The sequence below is a fragment of the Urtica dioica genome, chromosome 2 (assembly GCF_054948205.1).
Source record: "Urtica dioica subsp. dioica isolate 48M chromosome 2, U.dioica_male_clone48M_v1_H2, whole genome shotgun sequence".
Lineage (NCBI taxonomy): Eukaryota > Viridiplantae > Streptophyta > Magnoliopsida > Rosales > Urticaceae > Urtica > Urtica dioica.
The window spans coordinates 52898328-52926311 of record NC_142757.1 but is presented as its reverse complement, the minus strand read 5'-3'; the positions used below and the strand labels follow the sequence as shown (position 1 = coordinate 52926311).

Here is a 27984-nt window from a genome sequence, read left to right as displayed (position 1 = left end):
AAAGTTACTCAAGTGCTCTTGGCATTAGCACTGATGTCCACCACAAAGTCAAGTATTTTTACGCCTTGTTGTCCTTCCTTTCCCACCCAAAATTTATTTGTAGCTTTGTGATTATAGCAAATTAAGGTGAATTGTTCTCTAGCAGTTGTACCTTTACATAATTTCATCGTTAATTTGTGACATTCACAAATGAATTGACTGTGGGGTTCACATATTTGGTGTAAATATATATATATATATATATATATATATATATATATATAAATATTATCATGCGCTTGTGTGGTTAGCTTTTGAGGACGTATTTACGTTTGGTAATCATCCCCTTTTTCTCTAAATCATATGAGTTTTGATCATTTTTAGCTGCCGAGATTAGATTAATGGAAGTCATTTAGTTTGCATGAATGTTATCAAACTTGACATGTTCACTTCAAAAAACACATTTTAGTAGAAAGATAAGACGAAATCAATTTTCTTTGAAATTCTACATATTTAGAGTTTTAGACTAAGTTCGGTTAGGCTTCTTTTATTTTATTAATCTAAATGCTATTTTTTGGGTGCCATTTATTTTATTAATCTAAATGCTATTTTTTTTTAAATTTTTTATACATTATAATATTGTATCGTCTATAACTGAGCATAGGTACGAGTTTTCACTCACCTTAATAAGTAAATTAATATAAATTAATCTTTAATGTTAATTTTTTTCACACCTAATTTCTTCAAAAAAATTTATCTAATTGGTTTAAAGAGAATTAAAATTTATGAATAATCAAACCATCAGAAATTCTGTCGAAATCAGATTGTAAACATTGTCAATAGCTCTTGTAATTCAAGGCTTCACAAATTTGCAAGGTCCAAAATATTCTACAGGGATGATAATTTTATGTGGCCTATATTAAGGCAACGTGTCGACCATATACCAATATACTGTATTATTTATTAGATATTAGCCCGCTTCGCTATGTGAATCATTGGGGGATCGAATACTATTTTGTAACACTATATCGTTTATATTAATTTATAATTCCCTCGTTTAATATTAAATAGAATCGCCACTATTTAATAAGGAAAAATCTCCTCCAATTCTTTTCTTCAACATGTCGCCATTATAGAATATCTATAGATCTAGAATCTATTTTATTATTCAGTGGAAAAAAAAATACTTAAGAGCTAAGGTTTTTTCTTTTTTGTTTTGTTCATTTATTATAATCCCTGATTATGTCATCACCTACTAAATCAACAACTAACAACTCACCAAAGCCAATGAATGACCAGTCGGTCATTTTCCTCCCACGTGTCCCTCAGCCACAGACTAATTTCCTCACAGCCTTGTGAGTTTTAGCTATAAAAAATCACCGACGCTTCTTTAGGTCAGGAAACATGGACAGATTTTTAACGCCGTCAAGACATTGTCGGGTCGATAAGCAAACGGCCGTTATTCTTGAACGTATAAAAAATCGTACCGTTACTGTACCCAACAGTTCTTTGAATTAATAATATTTTGAACGGCTGAGATTAAATCTACATAACCTCACTTTTCTTGATATTTAAATAGAGCATAAAGAAAAAAGAATAAAAAAGGAAAAGATCTTCAGTTTCATTGTATTGCGAAAGTAGTGAAGAGAGAAAGAGAGAGACAGAGAGTAATCGATCTGCGTTTCATTTCAATCGGTAGTTTCGAAACGCGTTTCATTTGATTTCTTCTTTGGATTTTCGAATCGAAAATGGGAGAGAAGAACGAGCACCACGAGGAATCGTTTCTGGAGAAGATAACGGAGAAGTTCAGCGGCGGAGATTCGGGTTCCGATGGCGAGAAGGAGAAAGAGAAGGAAAAGAGCTACGAATCGCCTTCGTCTTCTTCGTCGGTGAAGGCGAGTATTTTCAGGCTCTTCGGCAGGGTGAATCCGGTTCACAAGGTCTTCGGCGGAGGAAAACGTATGCGATCTCTCGATTTAGCCTTTTTTTATGTTCTTGCTGTCGATTCTTTTGTTGTCTCTGTTTCAAAAGCTCAAAGAGTATTTTTGTTTTGATTTGGATTGTAGATGATATGCTTTTGTTTAAGTTTTCAGATTTCCGTGGATTACTGTTTGGATTTTGGTTGATCTTTGTTTAGTTCATCTAGATCTGTTTCGTTTTTTCTCGTGATACTATTTCCTGATTGGTTTGAGCTATAACCTGTTTTTTTATGTTAAAATTGAACTGAATACGTGACCTTTGCTTTGTTTTCAAAACAACATGTGAAATTATCACTCCATTTGAAATTTCTTTGTATAAATGAGGTTTAAGTTCTAGCTTTGCTACGCCAATGATGTATTTATTTATTTATTTATTTTTCCCTAAATTCGTAAAAGAAAGGATTTTATGTTATTCACCAGTAAGGATTGATATTTTGCAGCTGCTGATATCTTCTTGTGGAGGAACAAGAAAGTCACTGCTGGAGTTCTCGGCTTCGTCACAGCCATATGGGTTCTGTTCGAATTGGCCGAGTACCATTTGCTCACCCTTGTTTGCCATTTGTTGATTCTCGCTCTCGCATTGTTGTTCTTGTGGTCCAACGCTTCCAAATTCGTCACCAAGTGCGCTTCTTAACTTGCTTTGATTACTTTACTCCACTGTGTTCTGTGATTGGGTGGTTGATTGGTTGGTTGGTTGATCGATGATTTGATTGTTCTGATTTCAGGTCCACCCCGCACATCCCTGAAGTCCAAATTCCCGAGGATCTGGCTCTACAGATCGCTGATGCGTTCAGGATTGAGGTCAACAGAGGTTTGGCCATCCTGCGTGATATCGCTTCAGGGAAAGATTTGAAGAAGTTTCTCTCTGTACGTAACGCTTCACTGTGCTCTCTCTCATCAGTTTAAATATGTCCATATACATCTTGTTACCGTACTGTGCTTATCTGTAAAAGTGATGCTTTTCTTGAACTTTATATATAGAAACATGAAACCCAATAGTTTTGTGTAATTATTTAGAGTGATCAAGTGACAGTCATCAGATAATTTTTGAGATGCATTGAAACTGATATAATTATACGAAGATGTTTACGCGGTTGTTTATTTTACTCTGAATTAGGTGATCGCTGGCTTGTGGGTTGTGTCTATTGTTGGAAATTGGTGCAACTTCTTGACCTTGTTCTACATCGGTAACGAGCTCATTTTTTCTCAAAACTAGTTCGTATACAGTTCTTTCTTTTACCTTGATATGCTGAATTGTTTTTTTCTTTTCTTTTCCGCTGCAGCGTTTGTTTTGCTTCACACCGTGCCCGTGATCTACGAGAAATATGACGACAAGGTCGATGCGTTTGCTGAGAAGGCGATGTTCGAGATCAAGAAGCAATACGCGGTGTTTGACGTGAAGGTGTTGAGTAAGATTATGAGTAAGATTCCACGGGGATTGAAGAAGGATTAGATGTGGTTGTTAATCTGACCCACCATCTTCTATGCATGCATTGTATGTGCTTTATTTGCTGACATGAAATATTATTATTACTCTGATAGCCGAGTTTTTGTAGTGTCTGAGGGGTTTCTCTGCTCTGCTTGTGTCCATGTCTTTGGCTAGAATCCTCTTCTATATTTTTGTCTACCTTTTAGTGGGTTCTAAATGTTGATGGATGGTTTTATTATTATGTGGGAATTTTTTTTTGGCTTACATTTGTTCTTGCGTATATGATGTTACTTTCATGGAATTTGCCACACCTTGCTATGTTTCTATGTTTGCACACTTTAAAGTCATTTTTGAAACTTGGATTTAAGAGCAAGGCAAAGCTCGAGTGAGTTAGATGGGAAACATTTATGAATATATAGAATATAGGCACTTTTCTTCCTTGATATTATTTTCGGTTCAGCTCCTCACATTTTGTTTTTCTCATATATTACTTAGATTTTACTTTGATTAATTAAATATTTACGAGTACGGCAAAGAAGTTTCTAGTGAGTTAGATGGGAAATTTTCATTTTTATTTTTGAAAGGACATGGGAAATGTTCATGATTATATAGAATATAGATATTTTCTTTCTTGATACTGTTTTCGGATCCTCTCCCTGTTTTTTTTTTCTTTCTCATATATGTTTATCATGTTTTATTACAATTTTTAACTTCTGAACACAATGAATATTTAGTTTTAATAAGGTTTGGCTCATTATTTAAAAACATTTTTTTATAACACTGAGGCATTGAGACTTTAATGTCTCAGTTAATATTTTTTTATGAAAAAATTTTACGTTGCATTTTCCCTTGCATTACATTAGAGAAACCATTGTATATCATAAGGCAATATTCGATAGCTTTTACGGGATAAGTAAAATTTCATTAATTAAATACGTAAATATAAATAGGAAACTTATATTTCATTTTAAATGAAAAGGTAACTTCTTTTTGAGAAAAAGGTTACATTCTACATCTAAATATTAGAATAACATGGTGCAACTTCAAAAAAGCTTGTGTTTTAGGGAAGAAAAAAAGAGTAGCTCCAAACTAAGATATTTTCTCCTTCGTATACGTCAGACGTCAGGAGTCCATTGATGAGAAGGGGCTGGGCAATCTAATTAATACATGAGACAAGATATAGGTGGTAACTGTGTATTTTGCTGTGTTAGATCTTTAATTATCATTAAAAAAATGGTAAAAACGTATTTTGTCAAACAGTTTTATTGCTTCAATTTTCACACAATTTAAATCTAAATAAATAGCGTCAAATACGATCATATATATTCACTGCCTTAACGTCAATGTGATCCCCAACTTTGTACCTTAAGGAAATAAATGAAAATAAAACAACAATTCTTCTATTTTCTTCTCTAGGATGAAAAAACTAGAACACTTGAACATACTATGAATCTATGATGCTACGTTATTGAAAGTGAAATGGAAACAATGCGTTGCACACTAACATCTCCGTCATTATTTATGTCTCTATTTTTTTAATATAAAAAAAAAATATTTGCGACGTTTATTTATAACACAATGGAAGTTTCCTCAGAAGTTCAAGAACATTTTGTGTGTGACAAAAAATACCGCTTAACATTTGAGATACTTGATAAAAAAAAAAGAGAGAGACAATTGAAAACCATTTATGTACCTAAACGACACATCTCTTAATTGTATAATAAAATCTAGCGATATGCTTTTAAAAATACAATATTTACAACAAATAAACTCTAGTAAAAAAAAGCAAACGTTCTAGCAGAAGGAAAGGATTAGCTATTACTTTCACTGGTCTTTATTTTGTCTACAAACAACCAATACTTATTCCAGTAGTAATTTTTTTTTTTTTTTTTTTTTTTAAAAACCCACTTATTCCAAACTTGAAAATATTAGTACTATTACCAACTACAGACTAACAATACAGTTTAAAAAACCATCACACACACTATCGTGGCAAAAGCTCCATGAAAGCCAATTACTGGTGCTTGAGAACCAAGAAAAGAAAAACCCTTTTTCAAAAGCCATATTTCTCATCATAGGAAATAAGTCAACTGTTGCTTCTTTCTGGACCCTCCTTCTCCGTACAGCTCGTTCCACTGCTTCAACTCACTCATCACAGACCCTTCGGCTGCAAAGCTCGCCGCGACCTGAAAAAAAAAACCCGACGGATTGTGTCGATATATTTATTAAAGGCCTTTTCGGCGAAAATAGTTCTATTCTGGTATTTTTGATCCTTGGCTCATTATTTGTAGCAAAACCCTCTGAAAACTATTTATTTTGTAGCTTTTTATCTGTTTCGGAAAAATAAATTATTCTGATATATTAAATATGTTTTCATAGAACAATTTTTTTTCGCTTAAAAAAAGACCCAAGTACTGCAAAATAAATAGTTTAGGACTACTTTGCTTGAAGGACCAAAATGTTCTTCATTTAAAAGACTATATAAGACTTGCCTGATTCTTAGCCTGTCTGAAATCTTCCATGTTTAAAGCCCTGAGAGTAATGCCTCTTTCTGTTTTCGTAGCAATTTCCGTTTCCTTATTTGCACTTGGAGTTTCGCCCGAGCCATTCTCATCCGAGGCTCTACGTTTTTTATCCTGAAAAATAAAAAATAGAGAAAAAAAGACGCGATCAAATTAGAACGGCTCACGAAATTTCACGCCACATTCGATTTTTTTGTTTTTGTTTGAAATGGGGGTCATAATAATAAATAAAACACACCAAATCCTTGAGCCTCTCTTGCTGTATCAGCTCTCTAACCGGACGATACGCAGCGGTAGTGCACAGGTTCTGTGAATTTCGACACGAGGATGAATGAATCCATGAACACGAAACCATTATGATTTTGTAAAAGATCGAAGGACCGTGTAAAGCGATACCTTGAGATCGCTTCCGCTGTAACCTTCAGTCATGTTCGCGAGCTCCTTCAAGTTCAGCCCTTCTTCCACTTTTTCCTTTCCCAGCAGTGTCTTCATTATCATTTCCCTGTTCTCCGTCGATGGAAGCCCCACCAAGATTCTGTTCATACGCGCCGCCATTTTATTTATGTGAATTCGGGATTTGTTAAAGAATATTATAAAGATAACTTGTGACCGAAGAAATCTTAATCAAAACAAACATATCCCGTCGGATTGGTCAAACAGCCTTCACAATATATATTTATTGCTTTAATTTTTGAACACTAAAATTCGTAACTAAGATAATTCATGTTTTTTTTTTTTTCACATTAGTTATTTGTAAACAAGAAAATCTCAGAGGCGGCTAATTAATTTGTAAAACTTTACAGTAAAATAAACAAATATTTAGCGATATAAGCCACAAAAACATAAGCATTTGCATTTAAACCAACGTTTTATAAATTTTCTGTAAATAGCCATAAATGTTTCGTAAATAGCCAAAAATATGACATAACCAACGTTTTTACTAGAAATTTACTATGCGTAAACAGATTTACGTGGCTATTTTACCAAAAAATTAACGAAACGTTGGCTATTTAGAAATTTCTAACGTTTCATATGGGTAAAAATAAAAGGAAAAATATAAAATAACAGCAAAGAGGTACATATAATCTAATATTGAAAAAAAAAGAACTCACCTTCTTTCGAATCGCCTGATAATGGCCTCGTCGAGGTCAAAGGGCCGATTAGTGGCGGCGAGGACGAGAATCCTCTCGCCGGGGTTGGTGAGAAGCCCGTCCCAGTGAGTCATGAACTCGTTCTTGATCTTCCTCATCGCCTCGTGCTCGCCGGCCCTCGACCTCTGGCCGAGCATGCTATCGACCTCGTCCACGAATATGATCGTCGGCGACACTTTCGCCGCGAGGGTGAAGAGAGCCCTAACGTTCTTCTCGTCCTCGCCGAACCACTTCGACGTGATCGTCGACATCGACACGTTGATGAAGCTCGCTCCGGCCTCGTGCGCTATGGCTTTCGCCATCATCGTTTTTCCGGTCCCGGGCGGCCCGAAGAGGAGGATTCCCCGGCAGGGTTTCAGAAGCCCGCCCTTGAAGAGGTCGGGTCGCCGGAGCGGAAGCATAACGAGCTCTTGGAGGGACTCTTTGATCTCGTCGAGGGCTCCGATGTCGGCGAACGTCACGTTGATCTCGCTCGCCGGGATTACTTCGGGTCTTATTCGCTTCTCGAACTCGTTGTCCGCCGCTACTTCCTAGAGCGGGAATTCGAGTTTTTATGTATCAATGACCGGTGGCGGAGCCAGGATTCAAATGTTAACAAAGATTTATAGATGGTTATATTTTTTTTATGAATATAGTTCGCGATTTAAATTGTTATGGGGTGAATATGAAAAAGTTATATAATTTTGGGCTGTAAGTGTACAATTTGTAAATATTAGGGGTACAAATTTGAATTTTCAAAACTTTAAAGTCGGCATATGCCCCCTGGTCCTCGCATGAGAGAAATTTAGTAATTGTGAATCGATTACGATATAAAAATATTGGAAGATTTACTCGGCCGACAGTTACGTCCCGTGAATTTCAAATTTTTCTGCGCCGTCCAAGCCAACTTTTGGACGACCAAAACTCCAACAAACATATTACTAAGCATAGCAAACTTTTTAAAATATTACTCTACAACTAAGACATAAATATGAAAGGTGATTAGATGTAAGAGATCTCACTGGAGTTTTCACCGCCGGAGCTGAACTATCAACGCCGTCCTTTGCCGCGGGAGCTACTTTCTCTGCTGCGGGTTTGTTTTCAGGAGTTATACTTTCGGCTTTCGTCTCGGGCTTCGCTTTCACGGTCTCTCTGCCCTCAGATTCCTGTAAATAGAAGCATGGATTAAATTTCTAAAAAAAAAATTATACAAAATAGTCATTTGAAGTTAATCAGTTAGCAACCAAAGTTTCAAGTTTTTAGCAAAATAGGCAAAGTCCGGGATTAAAATTTTTTACGATTATTATAAGCAGTTTATCATTTTCAAATTTTTTAATCATAATGTCAAAAAAATTATTATAACATGATACTTGCATATTTTAGCTATTTCACTAATTTTCAACAAACCTTGTCTATTTTACAATTCCTTTATCATCAATTGACTTTTTAGCTAAAACAGCTTATATACTACTAGAGTCATTTTCTATCATTAAATAAAGCAAGTATACCGAACCTTAGATTTCTCGGGTTTCGCTTCCAGTTTCATCGAGTCTTTACCATCCGATTTGCGTTCTTGGAATATGCTCAATCCATGGTACAAACTATCATCATCACAAAAAAAACAAAGATCAGAGTACATAAAGCAACGGAAATTTCACAAAAAAAAAAACCGTTACCTCTTGGAAGAGATGATGAGCTTCCCGTTTCGGTACTCGGGATTCTTGTTGTTCATGAGGTGATAAGAGATAGCCGAGACGACGATCTCCTCGATGAAGTTGCTTAGTGCCATGGTATCGTCTATGCAGATCGAGTCGAGGTCGTCGCAGTCGAGGTCGTTTGCCGAGAGGACCTCGACGATGTGGTTTCGGTTGTCCTTGACTCGGATCATCTTCACGTCCTCCTCGATCTGGGCCCGCCAGCTGCTGAGGTGGCGCGACTCGTCCTCCTCCTCCGGCGGCCGGATCTCGATCGTGTACGTGAACAGAGCCGAGAGCTTCTCGTCCGACTCTCTCTCCTCTCTCTCGTGGTCTTTCGGGTCCACGACCTCCGAGCCGAGGATCAGAACCGAGCCCGACAGCTTTTGAAGCATCTTCTGGAACAGAGTGTATATCCTCTGAGACCTCGACAGAAATCTGTCCACGTCTCGGAGGTACAGCACGATCGGACTCGTTTTCGAAATCGACGACAAAACCTGAAAAATGAGTTTAAATATATAAAAAAAAAAATGAACCAACTTTTTCTGCGGTAGTTCCGATAATATATAGAGCCATAGTTCGAATTATCCGACTCTATATTATAAAATATTTCGAAATGTGTTTGTTCGAGTAGTGACATTACTCTGTAGAGAGCTTGAATGAGAAGCTTCTCGTCGAAAGACCAACTACTTGTGCGCTTGATTTGACCTATAGAGACATTCATCAAAATATATGGCTCGGGTTTTTCTGTCGAATATATCGACGATTTTGCGATACAAGAAAACTTGGTAAATAGAAAATATAATCGAACCGAAATTTCCTGAGGTCTGAGAGACAAGGTTGCTTATATTGGCCGCGGCGGAGGCGTTTCTTCTGAGCTTCGGAGGAGCACTTTGACCTTCTCTGTCCCTTCAATTCATTGATTTAATTATATAAAAATTACAAGGTTTAAATAATACATGTAAAGAAAACAAATAATATATTGGTGTCCTTTTGGTGTACTTTGATTTGATGTCTACGCCGCTGCTTTGCCTTCTCAATGAGCCTGAAACTGATTTTTTTTTTCCTTTGATTAGAACGGAACGGAACAAAATTGCGTGTTCCTTGACTCGCAAGAAACAATAATCTAATAGAAGATGATCAATTTTACCTTTGGGTTCTTCCTTCTGTTGAAGGCCAGAGAACGAGCCGAACAAGCTCGAGAATTGCTCTAACATTGACTCCGATGTTGACCTTTTAAAGGACTACACGACAAGAGCGGTGGTTAATTAGAAATATATACTTTTTTAGATATACTTTTAAACATTTTCTAAGCTTAAAAAGCTTACTGATCCGGTGTTGGCTCCTCCGTATTTGCTCTGAATCTACATAGAAATACACAACCGAAATACGCATATAGTAAGAAAAATCATCAAAAAATAAAAGGCGAAAACATATCATTAATATTTTCTGAGTTCTAGAAATAAACAATTAATATACATATATAGTAAAACATCTTAAAAAAAATAGTGAAAATAACATTCATATTTTCTGAGTTCTGTTCAAATGCTTTACATTTTAGAGTCTATCATAAACATTTCTTGTTAGGTTTTTTTTTTTTTTTTTTTTTTTTAAATTAGACTTATCTCGTATAGATAATTATATATATAGTTATCCCTCGATTGGCATTTCAGTTAACTTTTGTATGTTAAGTAACTAAAATGTGCATTATAAAAGTAAATCTTATCATACTAATAACCTCGCGCATATAAAATTTTCAACAATTAATAATACATAAGTATGATTGTGATCGACATCAAATGCAAGATTTCCATAAAACTCGGGAGATATGACTGATATCTTCTATTGATAAAAAAACGAAGAAATAATTATAAAGGGGCATAAAGGCAAACCTTGAGTGAAAAGTCAGTTACATCCAAGAGCAACAACTTGGCCTCAAAGTGATGGGCTAAGGCCTTGGCCAGCATTTGTTGGTAAAGCTCTAACAAATAATAACAAAACAAAAAAAAAATTAAATATTCTCTATAATTATATTAACAACTAGTGGGCAAAGGGTGGCAAAAAACCTGTGGGCCCGGAGAGCAAAATGGCTCGGCTCGCCGGAGAAAGGTTTCGCGTGTATTTATAAACCTCGGCGTGTTTAAGATGCACATACGCCGCGCTCGTTAGCAACACTCGAGTCTGTTCGCTGCAAAACCCAAAAAAAAAAAAAAAAAAAAATCACTGTAAGAGCGCAAAGAACGTTAAATTGCAAAATAAGCCTTTTATTACAAATGTGACATAATTGATTTAGATACTTATGCATATAGAAATGAATGACTACAGGGGGTCTCTTTTTTTTTTTGACAATTGACAGGGGGTCTCTAATGAGAGCGAATATTCCTGAACGTTTAAAAATGAATTGCATTTTTATATTTATTTTAATTTTTAGCCCAAAATTATATGATTTTTTTCATATTCGCCTCCCTAAAAAACATTCTCACAAACCCCTTAATTTTTTTTAAATTTTAATATGTTTATCAATTATGTTGCTCCTGTTTAAATTCTGACTCGGCCACTAAAATCATAATGAGGCTTAAACCCTAAAAGAGTTTGAAATTCCCAACCTAACTTATGACGTTTTCATGGACATGAGTGATATATTTTTAACACAATGTTGAATTTTTTTTCCTTTACAAAACTCTAGTGTTTTCGTGACAAAAGTCGCAAAAAATAGAAGAATAGGTAGTATTAACGTCATTCATTGTTGGGAGAAACACTTTCTATAACTAGAAACAAAACAAAGAAACAAAAAATGTGGTTACTATCTTATTAAAATAAGAAAGCTTTACAATCCGAAACTCAATATATATACAATCCGATTTTTTTTTTTTTAAACAAAATAGTAAATTCTCAACTATATAAAAATTGATCTTCATTTTTACAATTTCTTACATGATTATTACTTTATTACTAGCAAAAGAATCTGAACAATATGATTCATATAATTATATATACATTAAAAAAAAAAGCGAATGCAGAAACCTAGGTTAATAAATAAAAACCTTATCCGAATCCACAACAAAACAAGGAACCACGTGACGCTGATCATACATATTCATAATTTTATCCATGCAATTTAGTCAAATACCCATAATTATCTACATCATCCAAAAAAAAAAAAAAAAACACTCGATGTTGCATCGTAATCCAAAACTTGCGACCAAAAAATGAAAAAAAATTGTTCATTAATATTACCAGAAAAAGAAATAACAAAAAGAAAACGACAATAGAATGGAACCTGAGATAGTAAGGAAAATCATCAAAAGTGACTTTGCTCTCTCTGCCTTCAACGACACGTCGTAGCATCTCTTGTTCCATTCGCTCCAGAGTCACGGCGTTTGACGGCCCATTTCCGGCCCATTTTCCGACGGTCTGACCCGAAGCAAGCCCAAGCCCGACTCCCACTCCAACCCCAACCCCCAACGCCGATAACAAATATCCCTTCTGTTCCATTTCCCTCTCCACAGAACAAACCAGACTTTTATTTATTTATTTATTTATTTTTAATATCTTATTGTTATTTAAAGTGGGACCTACAAAAACCCTCCCTCGCTCTTCGATCTTCTTCGTCTTGTAATAAAAAAAAAATTAAATTCAGAGAGATAAGTAAAAATTAAATTCACGATCGATGTCTGAATTCGTAGAGAGAGAGAGAGAGAGAAATAGAGATCTCCGATTCACGCGGTTTTTCTCTCAAGCTTGGATTAGAAAAAGTTGTCTGTTTGGTTTGTGTTTTCAGTGTGAGCGAATAGCGAGCTATATATAGGGTTGTGCAAAATAAACGGATCTAGGAGAGAGAAACCGATCGCCGGAGATCGGCGGATGAGATTTTCTATGGCGGCGGAGAATATAGAGAGAGAGAGAGAGAGACTGTGTGTCTCTGTGTATATGTATTTTTATTTTGTTCCCGCTTTTTATGGCTCTCTCTTCAACTGCTGTTTTGGTTTGAGAGAGAGAGAGAGAGAGAGAGAGAGAGAGAGAGAGAAATGATTAAAATAAATATATTTTGCCATACAAACTTTCTTACGTGTCACTTCTCAGGCGGTTCTATGTTACGGTTTGACAGTTTTGACGTCTCTTTGACGTAAGTATTTCAAATTCTATTCTGTTATTACCCAACTCAGTCCTTTATCTTTTACTTTGCTTGCATATTCGGTCTTAAAGTTAAAACTAATGCAGCTTCATCCCAACTCAAATAAATTGGTGAAATAACACATGAAAATTGGGTTTATATTTGAAATTTTTGAAATTTAAAATATCTAGCTGGTTAGACCAAACTATCATTAATGAATAAAATAATTATGAGACTTACATTTATTTGTTTTTGCGTTAAACTACAATGGTATGTGAGAAACACAGCATAATTATAATTTTTCTCATTTAATTATGCATTTTGAGATTTTTTGATCTCACAAATCATAGTTTATAACATTACGCTATTGAATTAAAGCTAATTTTTATACGTTATTGATCATAACAAAATTTTCAAATATATTTGTAGTACTATTTCGATCAGAGGCAGTTTTAGTCGTAATTTTAAAAGTAATTTTTTTATCATGTGAAATTGTGTAAACTATGACTAGATGTCTATTATAAAAAAATACGGGTTTTTAACCTCATAAAATTAAAACATGATAAACATGTAATTTTGTAGCTATTTAACACATAATCCACGTTTAGAGAAAATATTCATTCTAAAACGAAAAAAAAACTTGAGTTTATAATAAGGACATCTGTTACGGGATTAAAAGTCAATTCCCATCACCTTGCTTCTCTTTATTATAAAATTTGTGTGCAATAAATCATAGTGATTTTTATTCAAATCGGATGAGCATCGATATTTCATGTCACTCTAACACTGGATATGGAATACTTAGTTGTGCCTTTACGTGTCCTTAGTAATATCCCACAATTCCTATATTGACACGTTTTCACCTTCAATATATAATTTATTGCAATTTTTTGTTCAATACAAGCTACATACTAGTCTCAAATTTAAATAGTATGAGATGATTGAGATCACACGTTGAATGATTTAATTGATATTAGGGTGTGTTACAAAGCTGATTTAGAATCGGAGCTCTCAAATCTTAATGCTAATGGTACAACCGTGGATTGTGGACTCACCTTCCCATTCGGCACCGGAGGGTTCAAACGATATTAATGACGTGGCTAAGAACGGTGCAATGACTTGCAGCGATGATTCAGCCAATGACGCGGTTCCGAGTGGGACCGTTTTTCGGTCTTGATGTGATGAGCGTAATGACTCTGCGGCGGATTGAGTTTTTCCGTAAGCGGTTCATTGTATGATCTCCAGCTTCCTCCGCAACCTCTTATCTGTTCATTTCTTGAGAGTTATTTGATCATGATTGCTTGATATGCTCTTTGGTTTCGAAGGAAGCATAGGGAGCACTGGCACCAAAGGGTCATTTTTCTTTCGAAATAGGAATGAGAATGGGAAGGCGCTCGAGGACCTCTCGGATAGGGACCCAGGTTGGCAGGACGAGTGGTTCTACACCCGTCTTGGTTACTTTTGAAAATATCTCTTGTCAGGGCCGGTCCGAACTCATCCGGGGCCCTAGGCGAATAAACATTTTGGGGCCTTTTGATAACAATAAAAATTTAAATATAAAACAAAAAAGAACTCTGAAAAAAAATTAATAACATTAAATATATAAATTTTTTTGGGACCCATTCAAATATGGGGCCCCCCGCCTTAGCCCAAGGCCGGCCCTGTCTCTTGTTCATTTCGCGCAAACCCGGTTCGGACCGTCGTGCCCCTCGATCCCTTTATCGATGATTTTTTTTATTCCGATCGTCTTGTGACTCAATACCAAGGCGAGGGTTTGTGGGCAAGGATCGGGTGGCATCTTTATCAGTCGTCGGTCGTGATTCAGAGGTCGTCTGTGTCGCCTCTTCCATCGATGTTTACGATGGTTGCATTTGGGCTTCCCGTGTCGTTCATGCATATTTTATTTACCTTTTGCACATTTTTTTAGGTACAATGGCTGACAAAACGAGGTCGCTCGTGAGCGAAAACTTTGTCCGGCGGGTGCCGAAGCTTTCGAGATGATTCCTTCGTCCGAGATGTCTAAGGTGGATCGATCGCCGGTCACTTCCCTCGTCGTCGCTCTTGCTTGTGATCTCTGTCGGGTTGGTATTCTTTTCCTTTTATTGTGCATAGCTTCCTTGTAGTGTTGTTTCTTTTTGTTGTCTTATCGTCCCTTTTTTTTAGTGCTATCTCTCCGTATTTCCTATCCAACGATACCTCAACGAATTATCGAGGGGGTTGGCGACGAGTTTTGTCAATGAGTTTTTCGTTCTAAATGTTTGTGATTTTTTTTTTATCAGTGATGTCCCGCCTTTTGTGCAGGCCTTGTGAGCAACTAAATAACTTCGGATATGGCCAAACATAAAAAATAAAAATAAAAACTTCGGCTTGACAATCCTTTACTAAGGAGGGATTTAAATGTAATTTTGAATAATCTTGGATGACAAGTGAATTTATTTTATATTTATCTATTTCTCGTACAGAATTCAAAAGAGCAAGTGTAACAAAAATTTAGAGCATATGTTTGTGTAAACTTGGACATCAACAAAAATGGAGAAAAGAGGAAGAAGCAAATTCGATACTTATTCAAATTATATTTATCTAATTACTTGCGTAAACATGGACATCAAGTCAGGATGGCCGAGTGGTCTAAGGCGCCAGACTCAAGTTCTGGTCTTCGAAAGAGGGCGTGGGTTCAAATCCCACTTCTGACAAAATTCGTTCGCTTCTTTTTTTTTTTTTTTTTTTTTTTTTTATGCTCAGACTATAATTCGATGATGTTCAGGTTCTCTCTATCGAGACTGCTTTTTTTTTTTTTTAGTAAGAGCAAGGAGGCTTAGTTTGTCAACAAGGTAAACGGCAAGCTTGTTGATAAAGGAAGGGTATTTGAGCTAAACAAGACCCTATTGTTATATTTAAATAAAAATGATAAATTACTTATGTAAATCATCAAAAATATTAATCAAAGTGTCCACAATTTTTTTACAAAACTGAAACTTTTGGCTATTTTACTAATCAATTTGATATTATTTTTCCTAAATTTAATTCAAATCCCACTTCTGACAAAATTCGTTCGCTTCTTTTTTTTTTTTTTTTTTTTTTTTTTATGCTCAGACTATAATTCGATGATGTTCAGGTTCTCTCTATCGAGACTGCTTTTTTTTTTTTTTAGTAAGAGCAAGGAGGCTTAGTTTGTCAACAAGGTAAACGGCAAGCTTGTTGATAAAGGAAGGGTATTTGAGCTAAACAAGACCCTATTGTTATATTTAAATAAAAATGATAAATTACTTATGTAAATCATCAAAAATATTAATCAAAGTGTCCACAATTTTTTTACAAAACTGAAACTTTTGGCTATTTTACTAATCAATTTGATATTATTTTTCCTAAATTTAATTCAATTATAGTGTTCATTCCCTCTCAAGAATTTCCACAACAGGTTATATTTTGGGAGGAGATTAGCTAATCAACATGGTCATATAACACTAATTCAACTCCATTTTTTTTTGTTTTAACAAACTAATCATTTGACCTAGCTAAAACAATTGGATAAAAGCGGTCCTTTTACAGTCTCCTTCCATGTCCATGATATAAATGAACTAACTAGTTTTCAAGAATTGCGACGTGAATTTCCATTGTTCCACAAAAAAGAATCGAAGGAAAAGAAGACTAAAAACAAATGGAGGACTTTTTTTAATCATACTACAAAGAACTTTATGATTCTAGCTTTATAGTCCTAAAGAAATTGGTAATATACAAAAAAAAAAAAAAAAAAAAAGCGTTTCTTTATCCATTGCAAACGCATGCTACAATACCATCATCATCAAGCAGATGAAAGAGCTCCAAATTGGTTCCCTGAAAACAAATTTTTTTTTTTTTTTTTTCGTCACCCTTTTCGTTAGCCGGAGATAGAAAGCTGACTGCGTTTCAGACTTCGACCGACCTTTCGAGGAGCTCATTAATAACCAACCCTTCCAACAGCTTTTTTTTTTCTTTTTCTTTTCTTTCTCCTGAACTAGGATTTCACGAACGACGGGCCTGATCGTATATATGCAAGAAGAATAGCCTACTTCATTAGGTCTAGAAACACAAAGCTATTCCAAAGGCTGTGCAAGAGCATCGACGGAATCAGATTCCTCGACCGAGCAAACACGGCGCCCATGACGATCCCGAGGAATATGAGCGGAAGCATTCTCTGGACGTTGAAATGGGCAAGAGCAAAAACGACCGAGCTCACCAGAATCGCGCACCAGACGGGCATGTACTTTGTGAGAGAGGGCAAGAGAAAGCCCCGAAAGACAATCTCCTCCCACACGGGAGCGCAGACCGAGACCACGATCACGTAAAGAGCCATCGCGACCCGATCGCAGGCCATCACGGACTGTTCGACGCTGGAGAGGGCGATCGGGGTGGAGGGCAAAATGGGCAACAGTTTGAGGTTGAAGTGGGAGAGGCCGTTCACGAGCGGGAACATTAGGCAGCCGAGAGCCACGTCAATGTACCAGTTTCCCTTCATGCTGAACCTGAACCAGTCCGGGGGAAGGGGACGGAACCGCGATAGGCAGCGGTGGAGGATCGCGATTCCGGCGAGCCCTTCGGTTATGTCGGTCAACAGGCTGAAGAGGGCTTGGCCTCGGAGGGTCAGCGTGTCACGGTTGAGACGCGTGACGTGGGCTAAGAACGGAACCATTGACGAGCCTATGAAGCAGAACGCAGCGACCCATAGAAGCATGACCTGTGTGGTATAATTTATTTATTTTAATAATCTCTGTAAGTGTGTGTGTATTTTACGGTGAGAACTTACCTGCATTATCGTCTCTGCCGTCCATGGTACAGCCCACCTAGTCTCGATTGACCTAACAACTGACTTGGCAGCCTGAAGTGAGAGCAATCTGGTAAGCAACACCTTTTGACATCATTCAAAAATATTCATCTGTTTCTATTTTAGGAGAGAATTAAAGACACTAATGCGCTGAGTATCGAACGCTCGTGAGCAAAAGAGGTTTTGGGATTGAACATGTAATCCAATGACCGTTTTTCGACCCCGGAAATCTCCTCAGCACGCGATTACAACAAGTATAAAGTGACCTTGGTAATCAAAACCCCCCGACGATTTTCAAGTACAGCAAACATTTTGTTGGGTCTAAGTCTAACACGTGCCTAAATTCTGTCACAGAAATTGAGAATTGTCTACCACTGCCTTTTTCTATTTATTATGGGTAAATAGATTATAAAGCCACAACTTCCATACCACACAAGAACGCACTGGAATTCATGGTTCTTTTCTTACAACATAAATTTTGATATTTCTCTTTTCTTATGTAAAATAAGTTTTTTCCATCCAATAAGACTACAGTCCTAACGATTAAAATAAAAAGAGGAATTAAACATATGAGCTAATAAAAAAGCGACATTACTATTACCTCTTGAATCCTGGACGGCAATGTTTTCTTGGTCGCTTGTGAATTCTTGCATTCGGTCTCAACAAATTCCTCAGAAACTGCATGTTCAACAAATTCTGACTTCTGGATTTCTGACTTTACGATCTCCTCGGACTCAGGGTGTTCAACGAATTCAGGCTTTTTAGTATCCGATGAGAAATTTTCATTTCTGAAACACGAAATTCTTTTCCATTCCTGCAGAGCAATTCCATAGCCATTATTACACCCTACCCTAGAAGGAACTATAAGCCTTCCTCACAAGGCTCTATCTACCTATACGCGCACAAGCTCCCAGAGTTGGGAATCAGTGACTCAACTCTAAAATTTTGCATCTCTACAACCAAATTAAGTCAGAGACTATGAACACTCACAATTACTCACAGATAAAAGATCCACTAAAATCCTTCACAGAAAAAGGATGAGTTACTAATGAACACAAAATAGCTCCATAGATACTACCAAGTCATCCAGAGCTGAGCTGGAACTAATAAATGGTTCAATTAGCAAGTTGAAAATACATAAAACAAATAAAATTTCCAGAATTACCCAAAAAAAAAAAAAAAAAACTTCGAATAGCATTCGTCAACAATAAGGCTTCAAATTATCCCTAAAAAAGAAAGTACTGTACTTCCTAAGCTAATAATCACGAAGAACAGATTTGTTTTCACATCCATAAAAAAAAATGAGCTTTGAGCTAACAAAAATTCTATTAATTCATCCGGAAATTTCAATACACTGAATAAAATTAAAAAATCGAGGAAACGAACAAAGGATTGAGCAAACTTACTTTGGTGGATGGCCTGGAATGAGATTCGAAGATTCGAAGCGTTCGAGTGATGGGAAACTTGACTCTAGGGCGGTTCGAAACCCTAGAAATCGGTGTCGGCGCCGGAGGAAGATACGGGCGACGGAGGAGAGCATGGGAGCAAGGCGAGCTCAACATTCTTCTCTCTCGCTCGCTCCTTCAACTCGGTGGAATCGCCGGACGAGTCAGTGACTCGGAATCCGATTCTCGAAGGTTCGCATCGAAGTTGCCGTACGGTTCGGATCGTCTCTTTTGACGGCTGTGAGGGAGTGAGTGAGAGAGCCGAGCTATTTTCCTTGTTGATTCACAATTAAAATAATTATATAAAATAAGATAAAAATAAGCAGAGACTTCTTCGATGTTTAATAGAAAACTAAATGCTGTAAAAAAAAAAAAAAATCTTTTTATTTTAAATTTATTTCTGGATGAGATTGAGGGGTATTTGGAAAGGAAACAAGACTTCACTTTGGATTTATCGTTTACTATTTCCAAGTAATACTATCCGATGTTTGACTAGCAAGTCTTTTTTTTTTTTTTTTTTTTTTTTTTTTTTTCAAATAATCAGGTTCGTATATTTATTTCTTTCTTCTAATGAGAGATCATAACAACCTCCTTTCAATCACATAGCACACCATCATTTTTATCTTTGTGGAATTAGCGATGTGAAATAGACGAGCGATTATCTTCCATTAAAATTTTAATATATTTAGTAATTATAAGTTTAAACATATTAATTATCTTATTTGTCACTTAAAAAATGTAAAAAAAAAACACTCTTAAGAGTGCGATTATTTTCTAAATAAAATTACAGATTCCCATGAAGGCCGCTTCATTGATACGAATTGTGTTAGTCTTTATGGTAAAATACGAATTTATTGTTTTTCGATTGGTATACCGGTTAGTATTTTGTAAAGATTTCAATATCGATATCATTTTGTATAGATTGGATTTCCTTGATAGTTGATATACAATTACCGACATGACGTTGATTATTAACCTAATATCCCTATCCTATAAACTAATATAATTAATCATATACAATAGATATATGTTCAATACAATTACAATTAATGTATAAAAAATTAAAAGTACTCATTTAACAATATAGTTTAAGCCAATTAAACCATTTCCAATACAAAGCAAAACGTTATACAATACGTGATACAATTTGCTGTAATATAAAATATTCTTGAAGAAAAATAAATTGATATAGCAACTTTGCACAGAGAGTATAAGAAACAACGATATATGCCATCATGAAAGTGAGAGGGCAGGCACACACACTAAGTCACAAACTCAAATGAAATCAAACGTACCAACATTTACAATCTTATAAAATATCGAACACAAAACTCGTGTTTCTTTTTTTAATGAACCCAGCTAATAACTTGTTGATTGGTTAAAACTTTATTCTTTATTGTTATTAATAGACTAAGCAATTAACTAAGTTGACAAATCGTGGATTATGTAAATTTATTTACCTTTATTATATAAATAGGAGTTCTATAATTGATTTAATATCCATTTATCTAACATTTCTCCTATATATAGAATAGAGGGGTATTATTTAAAAAAAAAAAAAAAAGATAAAGAAAAAAGAATAGTGGTATTTTATTTGAAGTCGTGAATCAGGCTTGATTCAAGGGATGAACTTGAGTTGTGGTGACAATTTGGGGAATAAATTGTACTCGTACAATTAAGAAAAGTCTTGCTTGTAAGAATTTCAGGGAATAATTGGACTCTAAGCTACAATGTTTTACATAAATTAATCATTAATCCTTGTCTTTATCCAGGCATGTCTCGACAAATGAGAAGACAAATAAGCTTTTTGGCATAACCGTATATACAAAAAGAGGGAACAAAATGGAAGGATATACATAATGAAAAAAACGAAAGGTAACATTTCATCATCATTAAGGAATAGAAGGGAAAAAAAAAAAAGAAAAAAAAAAAAACAAAAAACAAAAAGTTTACGTGCTTTATAATGCCCTTTAGGGGTACCAAAAAAAAAGCGTTTTAGTATAAGATCTCGCCATAAAAATGACATATATCCAAATAGCAAAGATCCAACCTTTGGTACATCATATTCATACATGGTTTTATTCATTCATGCTATATCCAATCACTCTTTTGTATCAATATTCAACTCTACAAAACAAATACAAACAAATGACGGACAAAACTGAATTCCCAAACGTCAAACACACTTGAGTGTGAAGTCATATATTCCCGGAACCAAAACTAAAAACTAATTTTCTTTTATTTATATTTTTTTTTTCCAAAAAAGAAAGTCAGTGGCAGAGTTGAGAAAAAGGCACCATTAAAGACTGTATTTCATTCCGACCTCGATGAGACAGATGTGAGGGATGTTGAGAGCCACCGCCGGAGAACGACAGTTCTTGCGGAGGAAAGAATACGCGACATTGACCGCAAACTTGTGAAGAAACGACGAGTTCGACTTCGCTTTGATGTGAGAGTGTCCGATCACGTAAGTCACTCCGGTGCAGTTTGCCTTGACAAGCTCGGAGAGCTCTTCCTTCACGTTCGGGTCCTTATACTTCGTGTCGGAGAGTTCGAACCGGACCCGCCTCTGACGGCTCTCGAGCTGGGGCGACTCGAGCTCGTAGCTCGCCTGAAGGCTCAGCAGAGTCGGGGATTTGTAGTCGCTCACGACCACCGATTTCGGCGGCTGAGCGTTCTTGCTCCGAGCCTCGAGGGTGGTCAGGCAAGACTCGGACATGACGAGCCTGGTCCCGAACTTCTGGGAGGTTCTGACTATGGCCATTCGACCGTCCAGGTTTCCCTCGAGAGACTCGGACCCCTCGGCCTCCATTTGGATGAACTCGGCGATGCTCATCACGAGGTCGTTCTCGAAGTCGCCACCGTTTTTGAACGTGTCTTTGTACCCGTTTCGGATTATGCACCGGTACATTCGGTACGACTTTGGTCCGATCCGGCCGATGAGGTACCTATTAGGACCGGGATTGTTAGTAAGCCTATAAATAAATGAGATTAAGAGGGAAAAAGCGTTAAATAGAATCTGAAAGTACTTTGTTAGAAAGGAATTTCCATTTTGGAGAGCACGGACCTATCGAATGTCCGATACCTTTTGTATTTTTTTTGTCATTCATATTCCAATCAATACAAGAAAAATATCTAGTGCGTATCAGTACCGCTCCTCGATGGGCACGTGGGAGACTGGGACGGTCTTGACGCAGACGAACACGGCGACTTGGTAAAAGGCCGGTAAGGTCGTCAAGAAGTGAGAGAACGTGGCTGGGACCGCGGTGGCTAGCTCGGTGTATATGAGTCCGATCCCGGGGACCCTTATGATCCCGAGATTTGGGCCGAGAGAGAGGACCCACCGAGTCGAGAGCTTGTTGTGGGAGTCGAAGAGGTATTTCTTCCTCAACCCGTATTGCCAGACGAACATGGCCGCCGAGAACATGACGGAGAACACGAGAGGGAACCACCCGCCTTTCGGTAGTCTCACCCAAGAAGACGAGAAGAAGATCATCTCGAGCGGTCCGAAGAGTAAACAGAAGGCGAGTGAAATCAGGATCGACTTCTGCCAGACCAGGTTAATGACCAGCGATGTCAGCAACGTTGTCACGATTATCATTGTCGTATACGCAAAGCCTGATATATGAAAATCAGTTTCGAGTTAAGAATTAAACCTAGGAAATAGTTAAACTATATTTCATGTTGTTCGTTTACCTACCATAAGAATTTCCGAGCCGATTAGTGTCACGAAACCCCATTGTGACGATAAGGCTGAGAATCATGATAATCCAGTTTAGTTCTGGAATGTATATCTGACCAGAAAACCATCTCCTGGAATTGACAATCTTAACACGGGGGAACCATCCATAGGAATGGCATTCTTTTATGATTGAGAGTGTCGATGAGATAACTCCCTGACTAGCAACAATCGCAGCCAGAATCGCCACAACAAGAACTGGCCAAAAGATGGGATCTACAAACACAGCAAGAACATTCTGTAAACAAAATTATAAATACGCCTTTAGAAAATACGTCTTACATTAACCATAAATAAATGCACCAAATACAGATGGGTTTTTTTTTCTTCCTGAAGGATGTTCAATTGTCAAATACTTTTTCTCCTCTCGGCTATATTGACATAGGAGAGAAAAAATGACGTATAGGAGAACAGTAATATGCAGAATTTATCAAGTATGGATTCAAACATTTTGAGGTTCTGCGTGCACATACTTACCGGGAACAGAAGCATAGAAGCTCATTGGTGCTGCAGATAAATTCTTTGAAAGGAACGCAGCTTGTCCCATGTATTGAAGTACCAGACAGGGATAGATGATACAAGAAAATCCAACCTGGAATATCAGTAGGTTTAGCAATATGTGATAAGCAAATAATTAAACCCACCCAAAATTAAGAATTTTTCAGGCTCAGATCAAGCCGAGCTACTTCACGAATATGGGGGAAAAAAAAAAAACACATAGTTTTGTTATTAGTATTATCACTACCTACATATATTTTCAGAAAATAATGTTTAGCAGAACCTTTGGGTGGAAATATATATCACGGCCATCTAAGGGTTCAGGTCTATAGGGAAATAATCCCTTAATATTTGTTTCAAGAAGGAAAAAGGAACGTGCTCAGAATCAGCTTCTTAGCCTCACAAATTGGACAAATATTACATTAAAAGAGACTAATTAGCTATATTCGGATTCATTTTTTAGCCTAAAATAAAATAAAATCTCAATGTCTACAGGTCGCTAAGATTCATATCAATGTACCTTTAATTTTCTCCTACTAAATCATTGTCGTGACAATTAAACTACAAAAAATTGGCTACGTAAGCCACTTAAACTATAAGAATTGTAAATTAGCCAACCTTTGGTAAATACTTTGTAAATAGCCAACTTGCATACGTGGCAGCCTATTAACTACCTAAAATATATGTTTGGTTGGGTTAAATAAGGCTTTTATTAATCTGTTAATAAGTTTACTTGGCTATTTACAAGAAATTAACCAAATGTGGGCTATATCTCAATCCACTATATCTGTGTGGCTATATAACTTAATAACCCATTAAACTATCAGAGTGATCATAAGGTCTTTATATATATAGGAATTAAATGGCATAAATTATCAGTCTTTTCAATGTAAATCTGTCCACATAATAGAAACCAAAGAAAACTTGTTCTGCGAAATTAGGTCACCATACCCTGATTGATGTTGTAGTGAAGTGGCCAAGATCCGCAAACATTGCCTCACTTCCTACATATTGCAAGTAACGTTGGCAATGATAGATTTAGTATCAAGGAAAATCTTAGGCAGAAACCCCAAATTTCACCACACTTACCGGTAAGGCATAAAAGAACTCCTCCTAGAGAAATCCAACCGTCTCTGCCCGAAACTTTAAAATATTTGTAAATGTAGAACGGAGAAAGAGCTCGATATACCGCTGGATTCCACTTCAAAACATTGTAGAGTCCGATACCAGCAATGGACAGCAACCATAGGATTACAATAGGCGCAAACATGAACGACACCTTGTGAAAACCACGGTGTTGCAACAGGAAAAGTAATACCAACAACGTGCAGGCAATAATGACCACCGGATCTGTTTTTATTGTAAAGCTCATTATTAACTGCTAAAGCATTCAAGACTTGAAGAAAGCAACACTTGCACACAAATTTTGGTCTTAGATAGAATATTTGTTTATTTATCAAAAAATTCCGAAACTTACGGCTCTGCCCACTGTTGGCCCGAAATTTGAGCCCTTCAACCGAAGAAAAAACTGCAAAACCAATGCACTATATCAATAATTATTTCCGACACTTTTGAAAGTTACAGAAAGTGCATCTACCTGAAATCGCAGGTGCAAGGATGCCGATACTAACCACCATAGAAGCACCTAACAAAACTAGAACAAGCAAAATGGTTTTCGATTTTTTACGCTTCTCGATGAATCTTCTGAGCGACGAAGTAGGTGAATTCCTGTTTGAGTGACCCGGGTAATTATAGGTGGAAATCTCCTCATCCGAAGCTTGAAGGTTAGGAAGAAGACAGAGCTTTGCATTTCTACATAGGAGCGAGTACAATGCAATAATCCCTCCTATGAATCAACAACACAATCACAAAACATCACAAATAATAGATACGTACAAAGCTTATACAGCACCGTATATAATCACAAATCGCACACTGAAACGTACCTTCACCATTATCATCTGCCCTCAACACAATGACAACATACTTGAACAACGAAAGAAAAGTAAGAGTCCAAAAGATCATCGAAAACGCCCCAAATGTAACATCCTCAGCAGGATATTTTTGCATGTGCTGAGAGAATATACTTCTATACACATAAAGCGGGGAAATGCTCAAGTTTCCAAAAACCAAGCCCAGACTCTGATACACCAAGAAGAGGCCACTCCATCTGCCTCTTCTCTCGATCTGCTTAACCATATAAACAAATAAAGCATAAATCAAGAGGGCAATCTGAACTAACAATTATATAAACAATGCATTGCCACCGTAACATACGATATTAAGGCCATCACAATCAATGCCTATAGCCAGTAATTTCAATCACATTGGACCGTAATCCTTCAACATCGAAAACGATATGGTATTCCACTACTTTCAGTTTGAATCTAATACAGAACAAGATATCAGAATTCAGAATGGTAATGAATTAGTGTGCTCTACTAATTCAGCATGAATACTCGAATAAGTCCTCCAATCAAAACCTTGATTTATCAACCGATTCTTTATACTCTTCACCGTGGAACTATAACTATAATATAATATAATAACAATCTAGATCAAACCTCTGAAACAGAATTCATTCCATTACACGCATTTGATCAAGAATCCATTTACCGAGCTCGAAAATTGTTCTCCTACGGCTTTCGAATCCAATAACAACCAAAAAAAACAATCGCGCTACTATTCGTTCGAATTAATTATCCTCCGATAACGCGAACAGTGCTACATCGAGCTGAACGAAATCAAATACACAGGAAAACGTGTATTTCCTTCTTAAGAACCGAACAGAAAGTTGGAGAGTTGAGTCTTCGTTACCATGACTGGTTTGGAATCTTCGGATTGACCGCCACGGTCTTCGCTCTCGGCGTCTTTCGATTCTTGAGCGAGAGAGATATCAAATAGAGAAACCGAGATTAAAAAAAAAATGATGATAAAGTAGTGCAAATTCTGTGAGATATATATATATATATATATATATATATATATATATATATTTTTGTGTGTGTGTGTGTGTGTGTGTAATAATTGTTTTAATTATAACTCTAAATCGAATGGATCAATGATCTGTTGATTGGTGTGAAACTGTGATAACGAGCAGATCCCGTGTGTTGCGGGTTAAGCTGTATTGCGACATGTCGTTTATTTATAATTTGAACGACAAGTCGTTCCCCATGCCATTCCCAAACTTTTTTTTTTTTTTTTTGAGAAAACCATTCCCAAACTTTTAAAAAGCCATTAATTGCCATACTCTATTCAGTCTATTGTAAAAAGAGCCTGTTATGCTTTCATGTGTTTTTTTTTTTTCCCCTCACATTTACCTAAAAATTTCACACTAAAAATGAGCATTAATTTGGAAACAAACTTGAAATGTGATATAGACTAAAAAACATAAGACAAACGTATCCAAGTCTCTAATTTAATACTTCTAAAATGACACGACATCTGATAAATTTATTATATATTAATATCTCATATTTACAAATAATTTAGCGTTTAAAAGAGGTAATGGTTTAGCCGAAAAATAGGACGCTCGACCAAAGAAGAGGTCGTGCTGGAAGGCAATAAGCAAAGACAACGATAACAACGACCACTTTTTTAGTTTCATAATGGAGTTAGGATAAAGTTTAAAATGATAATAAAGAGAAAACAAGGTGTATGAATTGAACAAGGTTTAAAATGCAAGGGTCTCTTGCGCAATATCTCGCTACTTACAAGTGTGCGGGAGCAGTTTAAACATATTTCGTGGGATATTCTATAATTTTGGTGTTTTCATATAAATCGAAAATATATTGAGAAAAGAAATCTATTTACAACTAAGTTTTTTTTTTTCAAACTCGACCGCGATCTCAATTTATGAAATCGGGCATAACTATTTTAGACCGATTTAAATTATTGGACAAGAAGGAGATAGATAAAAAACAGTTTTATACCAAAATGGTGGTTTAAAAAATCGGTAGTCCAATTTGATTTACGGTTTTTAGTGGTCCTATCACTTTGTGTTGTTTTTTAGTGAGAATGTTTTTTTTTTCCTTTGTGGAAAAAAGACATTACAACATGTGTATTTGTTTGTTTAATTTTTAATTTGTATTTTTTTTTATAAATTTAGTCCCCTGAACTTCACTTAAAACTTATTTTTTCTTAAATGGTAAAAGTATAATACTGCACCTAATTATGACTATGTAATATATTTAATAATCTAAATTTAAATTACTCTCCTATAATAATCTTAATAAAGAAAATTAAACTTTATGAAGTAGTTCGATGAACTCAATTAAATTATAGTATCGTTCAAATATTAAAAAAATTACTCTAATTCATGCATATGTCTCCATAGTATGACGCATGCATCTTAGTTTAGTTTAGGTTTTTTTTTTAATTTTTAGACACTTCGGTTAAAAATTCAATGTAAGAGATCTAAATATGCTATATACCTAACTCCTCCTATTTAAATTAGTCATAGATCTCAATTTTATTTTATTTTATAAATCCATGCCAATGGAATTATAAATAGAAATAAAGTATTATATGAATTTTAATTTTTTTGTAAAATTGTATTTTTTTTTACTTCTATATATACTATTTTTTGTATAGTTTTAATAGACATTTACAATGTTATGTATTTATATTGGATATTAGTCTATATTAGTCTTTA

The 27984-nt window shown here is 36.0% G+C and overlaps 4 protein-coding genes and 1 non-coding gene across 6 annotated transcripts; 2 read left to right on the top strand and 3 right to left on the bottom strand.

Moving 5' to 3' along the window:
• Positions 1–1558: 1558 nt before the first annotated feature.
• On the top strand, positions 1559–3651 carry LOC149405601 (reticulon-like protein B3). The gene is made up of 5 exons (XM_089607334.1): positions 1559–1938; positions 2399–2579; positions 2684–2825; positions 3076–3145; positions 3242–3651. The coding sequence occupies exons 1-5, from the start codon at positions 1728–1730 to the stop codon at positions 3409–3411; spliced, it is 774 nt and encodes a 257-aa protein (XP_089463460.1). The 5' UTR covers positions 1559–1727; the 3' UTR covers positions 3412–3651.
• Positions 3652–5187: 1536 nt separating this feature from the next.
• DAA1 (P-loop containing nucleoside triphosphate hydrolases superfamily protein) lies at positions 5188–12657 on the bottom strand. The gene is made up of 16 exons (XM_089607333.1): positions 12014–12657; positions 10800–10921; positions 10626–10714; positions 10062–10097; positions 9884–9977; positions 9736–9784; positions 9545–9642; positions 9377–9441; positions 8716–9230; positions 8553–8640; positions 8062–8205; positions 7022–7590; positions 6306–6444; positions 6148–6216; positions 5880–6023; positions 5188–5573 (listed from the first exon to the last, which is right to left on the bottom strand). The coding sequence occupies exons 1-16, from the start codon at positions 12226–12228 to the stop codon at positions 5460–5462; spliced, it is 2550 nt and encodes an 849-aa protein (XP_089463459.1). The 5' UTR covers positions 12229–12657; the 3' UTR covers positions 5188–5459.
• Positions 12658–15456: 2799 nt separating this feature from the next.
• Positions 15457–15540, top strand: TRNAL-CAA (transfer RNA leucine (anticodon CAA)). The gene has a single exon. It is a non-coding gene; the product is annotated as a tRNA-Leu (tRNA).
• Positions 15541–16433: 893 nt separating this feature from the next.
• Positions 16434–19423, bottom strand: LOC149405598 (CAAX amino terminal protease family protein). 2 transcript variants are annotated; one of them, XM_089607332.1, is made up of 4 exons: positions 19055–19423; positions 18250–18462; positions 17631–17718; positions 16434–17561 (listed from the first exon to the last, which is right to left on the bottom strand). In XM_089607332.1, exons 2-4 carry the CDS (start codon positions 18330–18332, stop codon positions 16893–16895), a joined length of 840 nt encoding a protein of 279 aa, XP_089463458.1. In that variant the 5' UTR covers positions 18333–18462; positions 19055–19423; the 3' UTR covers positions 16434–16892. The 2 variants fall into 2 exon arrangements, with proteins under 2 accessions (XP_089463458.1, XP_089463457.1); XM_089607331.1 differs by having other exon boundaries at positions 17631–17702; positions 19055–19422.
• Positions 19424–21120: 1697 nt separating this feature from the next.
• On the bottom strand, positions 21121–25529 carry TRH1 (Potassium transporter family protein). Its single transcript, XM_089607330.1, has 9 exons — positions 25277–25529; positions 24928–25176; positions 24808–24858; positions 24420–24680; positions 24282–24334; positions 23310–23424; positions 22794–23048; positions 22246–22711; positions 21121–22041 (listed from the first exon to the last, which is right to left on the bottom strand). Exons 1-9 carry the CDS (start codon positions 25527–25529, stop codon positions 21393–21395), a joined length of 2352 nt encoding a protein of 783 aa, XP_089463456.1. The 3' UTR covers positions 21121–21392.
• Positions 25530–27984: the final 2455 nt, after the last annotated feature.